At 37.4% G+C, this 10466-nt stretch overlaps 1 protein-coding gene across 1 annotated transcript; it reads right to left on the reverse strand.

Moving 5' to 3' along the window:
* Positions 1 to 323: 323 nt before the first annotated feature.
* Positions 324 to 9700, reverse strand: LOC128736509 (protein O-GlcNAcase). Its single transcript, XM_053830997.1, has 5 exons — positions 8342 to 9700; positions 6988 to 7898; positions 6556 to 6629; positions 5975 to 6498; positions 324 to 1293 (listed from the first exon to the last, which is right to left on the reverse strand). Exons 1-5 carry the CDS (start codon positions 9504 to 9506, stop codon positions 467 to 469), a joined length of 3501 nt encoding a protein of 1166 aa, XP_053686972.1. The 5' UTR covers positions 9507 to 9700; the 3' UTR covers positions 324 to 466.
* Between the last annotated feature and the right edge of the window lie 766 nt (positions 9701 to 10466).

Below are 10466 nucleotides of genomic sequence, written 5' to 3' on the forward strand. Positions count from 1 at the left end.
TATTCAGGTGAGGTGACTGTGAGAATAGGGCCCACGGACAGGCAGACAGAAATTCATTTTTATAGGTATAGATAACCTGTGCTACAAATGTCCCATATATAACTTTGTCATATTTGGCCCCGTTAAGACGGTACTGTCAAATGAATCAAAATTGAGTCAAAGTGATCGAACCATCCCTAAATCGACATTATTCTGCTTATATCATTCTAATAAACCCAAACTAATGTGAAGTTGGTGATATCTTGATGATCTATCAAAACAATACTTGTCTCTGTATTTGTAAAAATTAAACATGTTTTAATAAAGTTAAGTTAAATTGTTCAATTGGTTTAACTATTTCGAATTTCTTTCTGCTCACATAACAGTGATAAGTATAAACATTGTATACCATTCTGCATACATTTGATATTTTCTTGTCAGTATGTCTTCACTTTATCGTTTCCTTCGTATGTAAGAAATACGGCTATCAAAAGTTTCTTCCCAAATACATATTAGAATCACATTCATCTCTATAGATTTCAACAAAGCCCAGCTTTGAGTAGAATTGGTAGAGAAACCGATCGGATCGGCTAATGCAAACGTGCACACCAAACGAGGGACCATTTGAACGTAATGCTGCCAATAGAACGGTTACAACACGTTTGCAAATAGTTTCGTCTTCGGCCAGATGGGATTTAAGTATGCGACAGCACATCACTGATGGGTGTGAGTTGACAACACTAGCAGGATATTCATTAGTAAAGTTGTGGAAGTACATAATACTATTGCGAACAATTTGTGGTGGTATGCTATGGGTCGTTTTGACACTATTTTTGTTTGAACCTTCAACATCCTCTAGTATTGAAATTGGATACTTTATGCACATCTCTGGTATCCAACATTGCTCAAGGTTACGAATAAATGTTTTTGTATCGAGCGCCGCGCAAGCGTATCCTATCACTCCAAGGTTATTATCCTCGATAACCATACAGAACTGAGGTGTAAGTGTCAAAAACGGACCTACGTACCGATCTCCTAAAACATTTCTGAATCCTTCCGGTAGACTGTCATTTAAATCGTCACCATCTCTCATAGTACGCTGACACACCGCGTAAACACTTTCTTCATCAGAGTGTATATAGGGTCGAATGGTGTACAAATTTACGGCAGACGTCTCTGGTAGTTTATACAGAAACAGATCATTGCCGGCATCAAGCGGGATTAGCCGTTGCAAGTCTGCTACAAGACCACCACGAAATACCCACGGTTCTTGATCTCCAGACATGAAGGTTTCCTTCCAGCCTTTACTGAACCCTGCGTAGAAGAAACAATAATATCACTGTACGTATGTAATAAATGTAGTAATTATTCATGGGTCATTTCACGCGATGCTATCCAGAGGTTGGACCTTCCCTCGCTTAATAAGAGCGCTGAAGAAAACATTCGTTTTTGTCAAATCCTCTTATTTTCGTCTGTTTATATATCTGGAAATATTAGGTTTATAAAGAAAATATTTTCACATTTTCAAAACAAAATTGCCCAAGAAAACCGCCCAGTTAGCATCGTGGCCGAAAAAGTTTAGTTTTTGGAATGGATGAAAAGACGGGATCTAGTGAAAAAAGGTATGAATTTTTTCAATAGATTTTCCTACCTGAAGCTTAAGATTCACGAGAAAAGGAAAGAATTCTTAGAGATAGTTTATTGTATAAATAAATGCTTGCAATCTAGTGATGCTTTGGTTTATTTTCCTTTTAAGCGAAAGCCATCATTGTGACTATTCCATAGGTTCCCATATTTTCGTCGTGAAGTGAGAAGTTTGTGTTTTCATTTGTGGTTCCGACTCACAATTATGCTCATCGTGACAGTGTTTATTCTTTGAGTAAACCTCAATGATCATGTACATAAATAAGTAGGGGAATGTCCCCGGTTATGAAACAGGTTTTATTTTTTGGTCATAGCTTTTGAACGGATTATTTAATTCCAAATCTTTTTAAAGCATTTGAAAGATTGAAGACTTACATATGTTTTTGCTAAAGACAGCATATATTTTTTGCTTGAAACAAAAAAGTTATAGCGAAATTGAATTAGCGACATAGAATTTTTTGACCACAAAAAGTGTCCCCGGTGGTGAAACACTACGAAAAATCCATAAAAGAAAATAAAAATAAAGAAGAAAATAAAATATTACATTCATTTATTAACGGAAAACACCTTAAATGCAAAGTTATTTAACAGTTTCTGAATTTAATCATCTAAATCTAAATTCTAATCAATATATGTAAAAACAGGAAGTTAGAGATCTCAAATATGCGGATTTGGCTCTCATGTGCCTGAAAAGTGTGCTGCAAATGTTTGTGATCATTAAAGTATTAAATAATCGTTTTTCTGAATTCTTCATAACCGGAGAACATCACTGTTTCACAACCGGGGCGAACGACGAGTTTGTAAAAAATTATGTAATATTTTTTGAGTAAATTATTTCACTTAAAATTTATCTGTGTAATGAAATAGAGGTCCAAAACTAAGGTGATAAGCATTTTACTGCCTTTTTCTATTTTATTCGGTAGACAAAAAAATCAATCCCAAAATACAGGGATACCTCGATATAAGACAATTTATAATTTCAAAAAGTTGTCTTATATCGAAATTGTCTTATATCGAATTGTCTTATATCGAGGTTGTTTTATAACGAGGTTGTCTTATATCGAGGTATCCCTGTATTCTAAAAAACTTTTTCGGGCATGTTTTTCGAACACATTTCCTACAAAACATTCTAAAAGCTGTATTTTGATTGTTGTTTGCTCAAAAGGTAGAGTACAATGAGACGAGCCATTGGTAGTAATTTGGTAGTGCTAGTTTAATAAACATGTCAAAAACGAGGGAGGGGGTCTACAACCGGAGCAACAGGGGACAATCCCCTACAGAAATGAGTTCAAAATTGTATATGCAGATCTCATTAATCAACATTAAAGTTGAATCATCGGGCATTCTCAATTAGTTTGGGTTTGTTCAGCAAATTCTTTTTATATTCCTGCCTTTCTCCCTCTTTTTGTAAAATATCATCATTTTTTAATCTGCCTCACGCATTCCTTCCCAAGTCTTAATCCAAGTTTCTTCTATTTCCTTTTTCCTCTCTCTCTGTTTCTAAACGTGTAGATGATGAAAAGGCGCTGGCGATTATGTTTTTGGCGAGGCACAAATCTTCCAATATAAAAGTAGAACGTGCCGCCTGAGCCACCCTTACTGATACCTGATACCTGTTGTTCGAATCTTGTCTGGGTGGCACTGTTGCTAGATAGCTAGATAGGATCATTGCACTAGCCCCGTAATTGTCATGTACTCTAACAGTCGGCTACGAAGTATGTTGATAAAGAAGTGTCAAGTTTTGGAAAGACGTTTAAGCCCAAGGCTCTGCTTTAGTTTTTGCATTGCATAGAGCATTGTACTCACTGCTTCAAGAAAATATAATTTTACTCTTGATTTTTCAAGGGAAATCGGGTTAGGGAAATCGGGGTTACGTGCTTCAAAACGCTGTATCCCTATATCGGCACGAAATACGTTGTGCTGATGAGTGATTCTTATGTAAAAAATATCTACAAAACACGATGGAGTAGTAGTAATTTTTGAGATAAAATTGTAATTATTGTTTGAAAAATGTAGATTTCGTTTTCATAACGTTTTAAAATATATTTGGCAGTACTACTGCTGAAAAGTAAAAATATTACTTTCGGGTTCCTTGGATAATTTCCTTTGAAAATGTGAAAATATTTTCTAAAACTTATATTTTAGAAAGATAAATAAAAGAATTTGAAAAAGAAAACGGGTGTTTTCTACTGCTCTCGTTCGTCGAGGAGAGGTCCAACCGGCATCCAACTAAGCATTTGTACATGCGGTTCTGATCTGAAACAATCTGTCGAAATTTGGTTCAAATTCGTGAAGGCCGACTATCATGAGGTGCCCTAATTCCGTGCAGTACCCAATTGTGGGTACCTAAAGCTGGCGGTTTCCTAGTGGAACATCATAATATTTCACAATCACATTTTTTCTTATAAATTTCGATTGCCAGATGCACAAAATTAGCCGGACGGAATTAGGTACACTTTGAATCTTTTCTCGGTCACTGCACGTGGAATGACCCTCATTGTTGATTTGGACTCAATTGTAGTATTACATAATTAGTAGTAAAATATATTTTAAACTCTGTCATCGATCGTTGAAATACTTTATAAGGTAGTGCCAACTATATTGCCACCAATGAAAAATATTTGTTTTGCGTCTATAATTATATCGATATTAAAGAGTGTCCCACATCAAATTGCACCACGGAAGAAACGCTGTAGAAAATTATCCATTGGGTATTTTGTCATGGAAATTTGGGCAGAAGTAGTTTAGAATGTATTGTTTATACTGTATTTTTATCGCAGTCAGATTTATGAAAATCTGACAAAATGGCGCGACCTGAAAAGCAACGTTGTGAATTTATTTTGCGTAAGCACTTGGAAAATCCTCAACTCTCTCATCGGGACATCGGAAAACAAATCGGAATCGTGCAATCAACGGTGAGTCGTGTGATTAAACGTTACTACGAAACTCTGAGCATCGAACGGAAGGAGAAATCCGGTCAGAATGGATGTTCTATTAGTGATCAGGATCACAAGCGTGGCGTGGAAGCGTTTAGGCGGAATCCCAATAGACTCAACTCCTGTTTTTAGTCTTGACCTCGAAATGCGGTCATACATATATATTAATAATTTTTGAAACGATGGTTCTACAGTTGATGAAGGGACGGTTGGGGAAAGAAATGAAAATTTTTGGTGAAGGAGGGGAAAGAGCGGAAAGATGAGGAGTGGGGGGGGGGGGGTCTACGCTTAACAAGTAGTCGTTTTGACTCCTACCTTTTGTCCAATATTGGAAGGTGCATGAGTCGAACCAAGCAATAATCTGAGATTATAACCGGTTCGAGCCTACCACACCCACCAGGGCAAATGGTTCGCTGGTACTTGTACCTTTGAACCATAGAGGCGCTGGACAAAAGGAGACTGCAAAACCTACTTATCAAGATAGCGACGCGTCTGGTTGGGTTATAAGGTTATGTGCCTTAAGTGCAAGGTGCGAGCATACGGTTATCGTATAAAAGTTGAATGAAATAAACATGCCAAAAGCTTACTAATGGGTTATATTTTATTGTCTGAAAGTTTGAAAAGAATTGGTCAATTAGGTAATTTTCTACAGCGTTTCTTCCGTGGTGCAATTTGATGTGAGACACCCTATATTATAAATTAAGCAAAACAAATTTGGTAAATAGCACCCATCTAAAATCTACCGGTAATCTAAAACTTCAATGTATACATTTATATGGAATGTATGCGAGAAGATGACGTAGTATAATATTATTTCATGTTCCAAGAATTTGTGGTTCTTCAAGTAGGTACTATTTCAGCAGTAGGGGGAAGTCCTGTATGCTCGGACACTAGCCATTTCTCTAAAACAAGGAATGATAAAATTATTTGGAAAGAATAGGACAATAGTAGCATTAAAGTACTATTATTCCATTCTTTCCAAATATGTTTATCATTTTTTGTTTTTGAGAAATCGCCAGTGTCCGGGCATAAAGGCCTGTCCGGCCATACAGGACTTCCCCCTACCATGAAAACATTTTGTGCTCTAATCTTTTAGTACCGTAGAACTGGATTGTTTCTTATAGAACTGAGGGTGCCCTTTCAATTTCGCTAACCTTTCTTTCTCCAAAAATGTATAGCTTTTGAACCATTGAACCGAATTGAATGATTTTGGTACTAGATGAAAAGTATATGAATAATCTTTTCAAGAAAAACATCAAACTTAATTTGAAAGAAAGATCGCAAAAACATGGGTAATATTCGCTTTTTTGGATTCAATACGCGTGCTTTGAATACACGATTCAAACTCAAAATATTGTGAAAAGTTAGCTGTCACTAACTGCTGACGGTGTTTTGTAACAACGTCTTATACTTACATGTATATCCGCCTTGTGTATATGAATTGATATTACTTGGGAAATGGCCTAGTGCTAACCATTTCACAAAAGCACTGAGTAGGGAAAGTACTGCCACGATATCCCATACGTATGAAAACAAATCGTAGCATAGCTCTTTGTTTGGACATCGTGCTAATTTCCGAGCCATATGGAAAATACTTTGACATAAATTCTCAAACGAATCTGACCTCCGCAACCATTCTTGCACTTCACTTTTATTACATCCGTGTTTGATTTCCCCGATAGGAGACACCGCTCCATTCAGGTGGCTACATTCGTCACCTCGTTCATCGGAATTCGTGGGCCCGTTAGAAACAGTAGCCGCCGTAGCTGCATTGGTAACCGCCTTTCGATTACGCTTGCAAAGAACATTGGCATTAGTTTTAAGCCAGTAGAATTCTGATAATAGTTGTAGAGCTTTACTACCATGTTCGAATGGTAAATAAAATAAATCGCAAAGCAACATGATGTCAGTACTAGTAATGTCCTTATCACTAGTGCTCCTAAAAATAATACATGATGAACATAATATTCTACCGCGCAGTCACTGTGATGCATACTTATCGTCCACCATATCTGCGTTCGAAGTCAATGATGTATCGGAGCTCTCTACCTGCATGACACCGGAACAAGTCTGTAAAAACCAAGATACATATTTTCTCTTAAAATATTATTGTGACAATGGTACACAGTGATGAGAAATTGAGTATAGTAATGTACATTTTCCCCTATTTATTAACTCTCCGTGTTGTCTTAATGCATACGCACATGTTCGTTACCAGATTGATTAGCTTTCTAATGCCTATATTCTTTAAAAATTCGATTCGAAAAGTAGAATTCAATTTGACAGAACGTTGATAGATGGAATTATAGAATAATTTAATAACTGTATTATAAGCAATAGATAGAGGGATATAAAGAGGTTATCCACACATGTACTGCATGAATACGTCGATATTGTATTGGAAAATAAAAGGAAAATATGTAATTACCGAAGTAGTTTCCGACATCATGACATCGTCAAAGTGTGTCTTCATTATATGTTTAGGTGAGGTGAGATTGCTGCCACATTCCATAGGCTCGGAACAAGGTCCAACCGTTGCTGCGCATAGGTTATTGCTGCTGAATACTTCTTCAACTTTAACATCATCATCTTCAATATTGATTTTAATTTGATTAACCACAACCTCTTCGCTTACAGTCATTTTTTCCTCTCCCTCGCTAGCGTCCGTCATTTTTATTTCATTTTCTTCTAAATCCAACATTTTCACTTCAGTATCGCCCCGATCTTCACTATCCTCAAACATGCGCAATTCAGAAGTCTCAGGTTCCTTGAGTATCTTAACCTCTACTTCGAGTTCTTCCTTGAATTCCTCGTCGACAAGCAAAGGGACATCGGAAGACACGGATTTTCGTTTTTCCGAAGATTCGTCCAATTGTTTTTGTTCCAAATCGTTTTCGATCACTGCGTCTTCTTCCAGCGGCTCGACCTCCCTGGTACAGGAAACTTCATTTATTTCTTCTACTATAGCAATTTTCTTCGAAAGATTTTTACATTCGGCCCCCTCGCATGTTGGTTTAATGCTCATAATTGGCAGCGGTATACTAGATACTGGGATTGTTGCTGGAATTGCTATATTGCTGACTGCAGCAGCTACTGGATTTGGCAGCGACTCGTTAGTAATCACTTTTGTTGCCGATACTAAAGAATTCATTATAGGTGCAGGAACGTTTTCTGAACTAGTAGTAACAGTACTGCAAACATCGGCAAACAGCTGCAGTTGCGTTGTGTTCACTTCCGGAACTGGCAGAGGATTTGCACTTGTTGTGGTGGTAGTACTAGTCGATGTTAACGTCATGCAGGTATTCACGGACGGTATGATCGGTATAATTGGCATGACCACTTAGGCAAAAAAAAAACAGTATAAATTATAAAAATTATAAATGAATGCAGGGCTGCCCTGCACTCAGTGCACCTATTTTGCTTATTTAACTGTAACACCTCAGCCAAGCAAAATTCGAAAATATTATGTATAAGGCATTTATAGAGTCTATTATTATCCATAAAATTGCTGAACTAAGTATTGTTTTATCTTAAGTATTTACGGCACACTTCAAGTTCGTACCGGGTGGTGCGCAGAGGGCGCTCTTGGAAAACTGGCAGTGCGCCGTAAATACTTAAAATAGAGCAATACTTAGTTTAGTAATCTTATGGATAATTATTGACTCTATAACTGCCCCATACATAATCTTTTCAAATTTGCTTGGTGCGGTGTTACAGATAAATAAGCAAAATAAGTCCACTGAGTGCAGGACAATCCTGAATGAGTGTCTTGGGTAACTTACTTGTTACCGCAGGTTGAGGTTTACAAATTGGCCCCCATGCTTCTTTTTCGTGATAAAACTCCGGCAGCCAGTTGATAATCGCATTCTTTAAGGCTAGTCTGGGATGATAAACATTTTTCGATAAAAATGCAGGTGCATCCTCCTGACAGATTCCTTCCTCATTTTCCGTTTCTAGTTTTACATCTGACGATATTGAAGAACTAATTTTCGTATCTGAACTACACTTACTCCAAAAAGCTAGTGTCTGAATAGCAATGGCATTAGCATGGAATTCACAGTTTGGATTAGTGACCACTCCGCGTAGTAGAGGAATCAGCTCAGGTGAGCGACCTGAATAAGGACCAAGGAAAACTCGTTTCTGGTCGTAATCATTAGCATGCAGATTGTCCCATATTACGGGAGGTCGTTTCAAAACTTCAGTGATTTCTTGAATACATTCTATAGTTAGTAGTTTGGAAATAACTTTTGGGCCAGTCCACATAACATCGATCTTTTGTATAAGTTTTGAGCCTAATGTATTGAGATACTCCGATTGTTTCACAGTGGGTACTGCTCTTGAACTGCAGTACTGCGTAGGGCAGAACAAAAAACGAGGGCAGTTAAGATGATTGTAAATTTCATTCGTAACTGAGACTTGTGCATAAGCAAAGCTCTGGAAAACTTCCTTATCAGACTTACACATTTCCGGTTCAATGTCGTCAAATAGTAAGGCAAATGCATTACAACCAAATTGCGATACCTGGTCTAATTTACGTTTCAGGACCGCAACTTCCTTGCTGTTGCTATATGTAATATCTAATCCTGGCGAAAGTGCATAGTAAAAATTAATATTTTGTTCGTGTGCAGCGCTAATCAAGCCTGTTAGATGGTCTGCTTCTTCTACTGTATACAGTTCTCTCCAATATGCTCGATGTTTGTAGTCGTCCTTCGGAGCGTATACGTAGGAATCCATTCCCCATTCCTTCATTTTTCTGAAGAGATCTTTTCGTTGCTCCGTTGTCCAGGGACGACCGTAAAAGCCCTCAACTACACCACAAATAAAACCTTTTCTACCGTCAGATTCGCTAGATGAATCAACTTGTGACTTAGCTGAAAGGTCTGCATTTTCCGAGTTCGTTTTGTGACTATGCTGTAGTTCTGGAGACTCTTTTATCGATTCAGCCATTACACTATGTTAATTTTTGCACTGCCACCAAACACCCGACTTTAATTTTTTTTAAATTCGGTTTGTGCGAATATTCTTCTATTACTTTTACAAAGCTTAATCACAACACAAGTCTGGCATATATCTGCGATAAATATAACAAGCCTGAATATTTGTTTGTAAAAATTTGGACAAAGCTTCGAAATGTTTATGCTGCGGTAAGAACCTAAACAACTTTAATTTTTCCTTTAATTTTTGAGTTGGCCAAATTGACCAACCATGATAGTGGCGGGTGAATATGCATGAGTATATGTCAAAAATGCATTGTGCATGCATAAATTTGAATCCCTCGATTTACAGTATACCCCCGCTAATACGACACCCAATAATCCGACGACTCGATAGTCCGGATCTCGCTAATCCGGAAAATTCCGAATTAAAAAGCATTGTACTTAGCTTCATTCAACCGAACACTGCTTTCATTGGGTGTCTTTATTTGAGTCAAGATGTTACTCATTCCAACTAAATGGAAAGGGTAAATGGTGCTCCTTATAACTGCGTTCAATTTTGCCAGGAGCTCCATTTTTCATCACTCTTCTCAAAAGATTGATGTTCTTGCGCTCATTTCTAAGCTAAACAAGAATTTAAAAGTCTTTTATACAATAAATTGAGCATTTCTTAGTACAACACAAATTTATTGCGTATTTGCAACATTTTTTTTCGGAAATTTCCGGAGTTGTTTATGTCTGGATGTAAACAACACGACATCTCAAAACCCCGCTGACGTTAGTTTGACTGCCGGATTATCGAGTCAAAATTCGTTAATCCGGCCATGAATTTGTCGGATTAGCGGGGTGGTACTGTACTCAAATATGCCCGCTTAAGCGGGGTACGCTGCTGAAAAGAAAACGGCTCAAGAAAAAATCTTGCTATTTACCGAAGAAATTTTGACAACTCGAATACAAGCTCCACCTGTCATTT

The sequence above is a fragment of the Sabethes cyaneus genome, chromosome 1 (genome assembly GCF_943734655.1).
Source record: "Sabethes cyaneus chromosome 1, idSabCyanKW18_F2, whole genome shotgun sequence".
NCBI classification, from domain to species: domain Eukaryota; kingdom Metazoa; phylum Arthropoda; class Insecta; order Diptera; family Culicidae; genus Sabethes; species Sabethes cyaneus.

What these genes read in the sequence shown, in the direction of transcription:
- LOC128736509 (XM_053830997.1), bottom strand. Translation starts at nt 9,506, where the DNA reads ATGGCTGAATCGATAAAAGAGTCTCCAGAACTACAGCATAGTCACAAA. An exon ending in ACCTCAACCTGCGGTAACAA is followed by an intron (nt 7,899 to 8,341) that starts GTAAGTTACCCA and finishes TTTTTGCCTAAG; the next exon opens with TGGTCATGCCAATTATACCG. An exon ending in GCAGATATGGTGGACGATAA is followed by an intron (nt 6,499 to 6,555) that starts GTATGCATCACA and finishes TATTATTTTTAG; the next exon opens with GAGCACTAGTGATAAGGACA.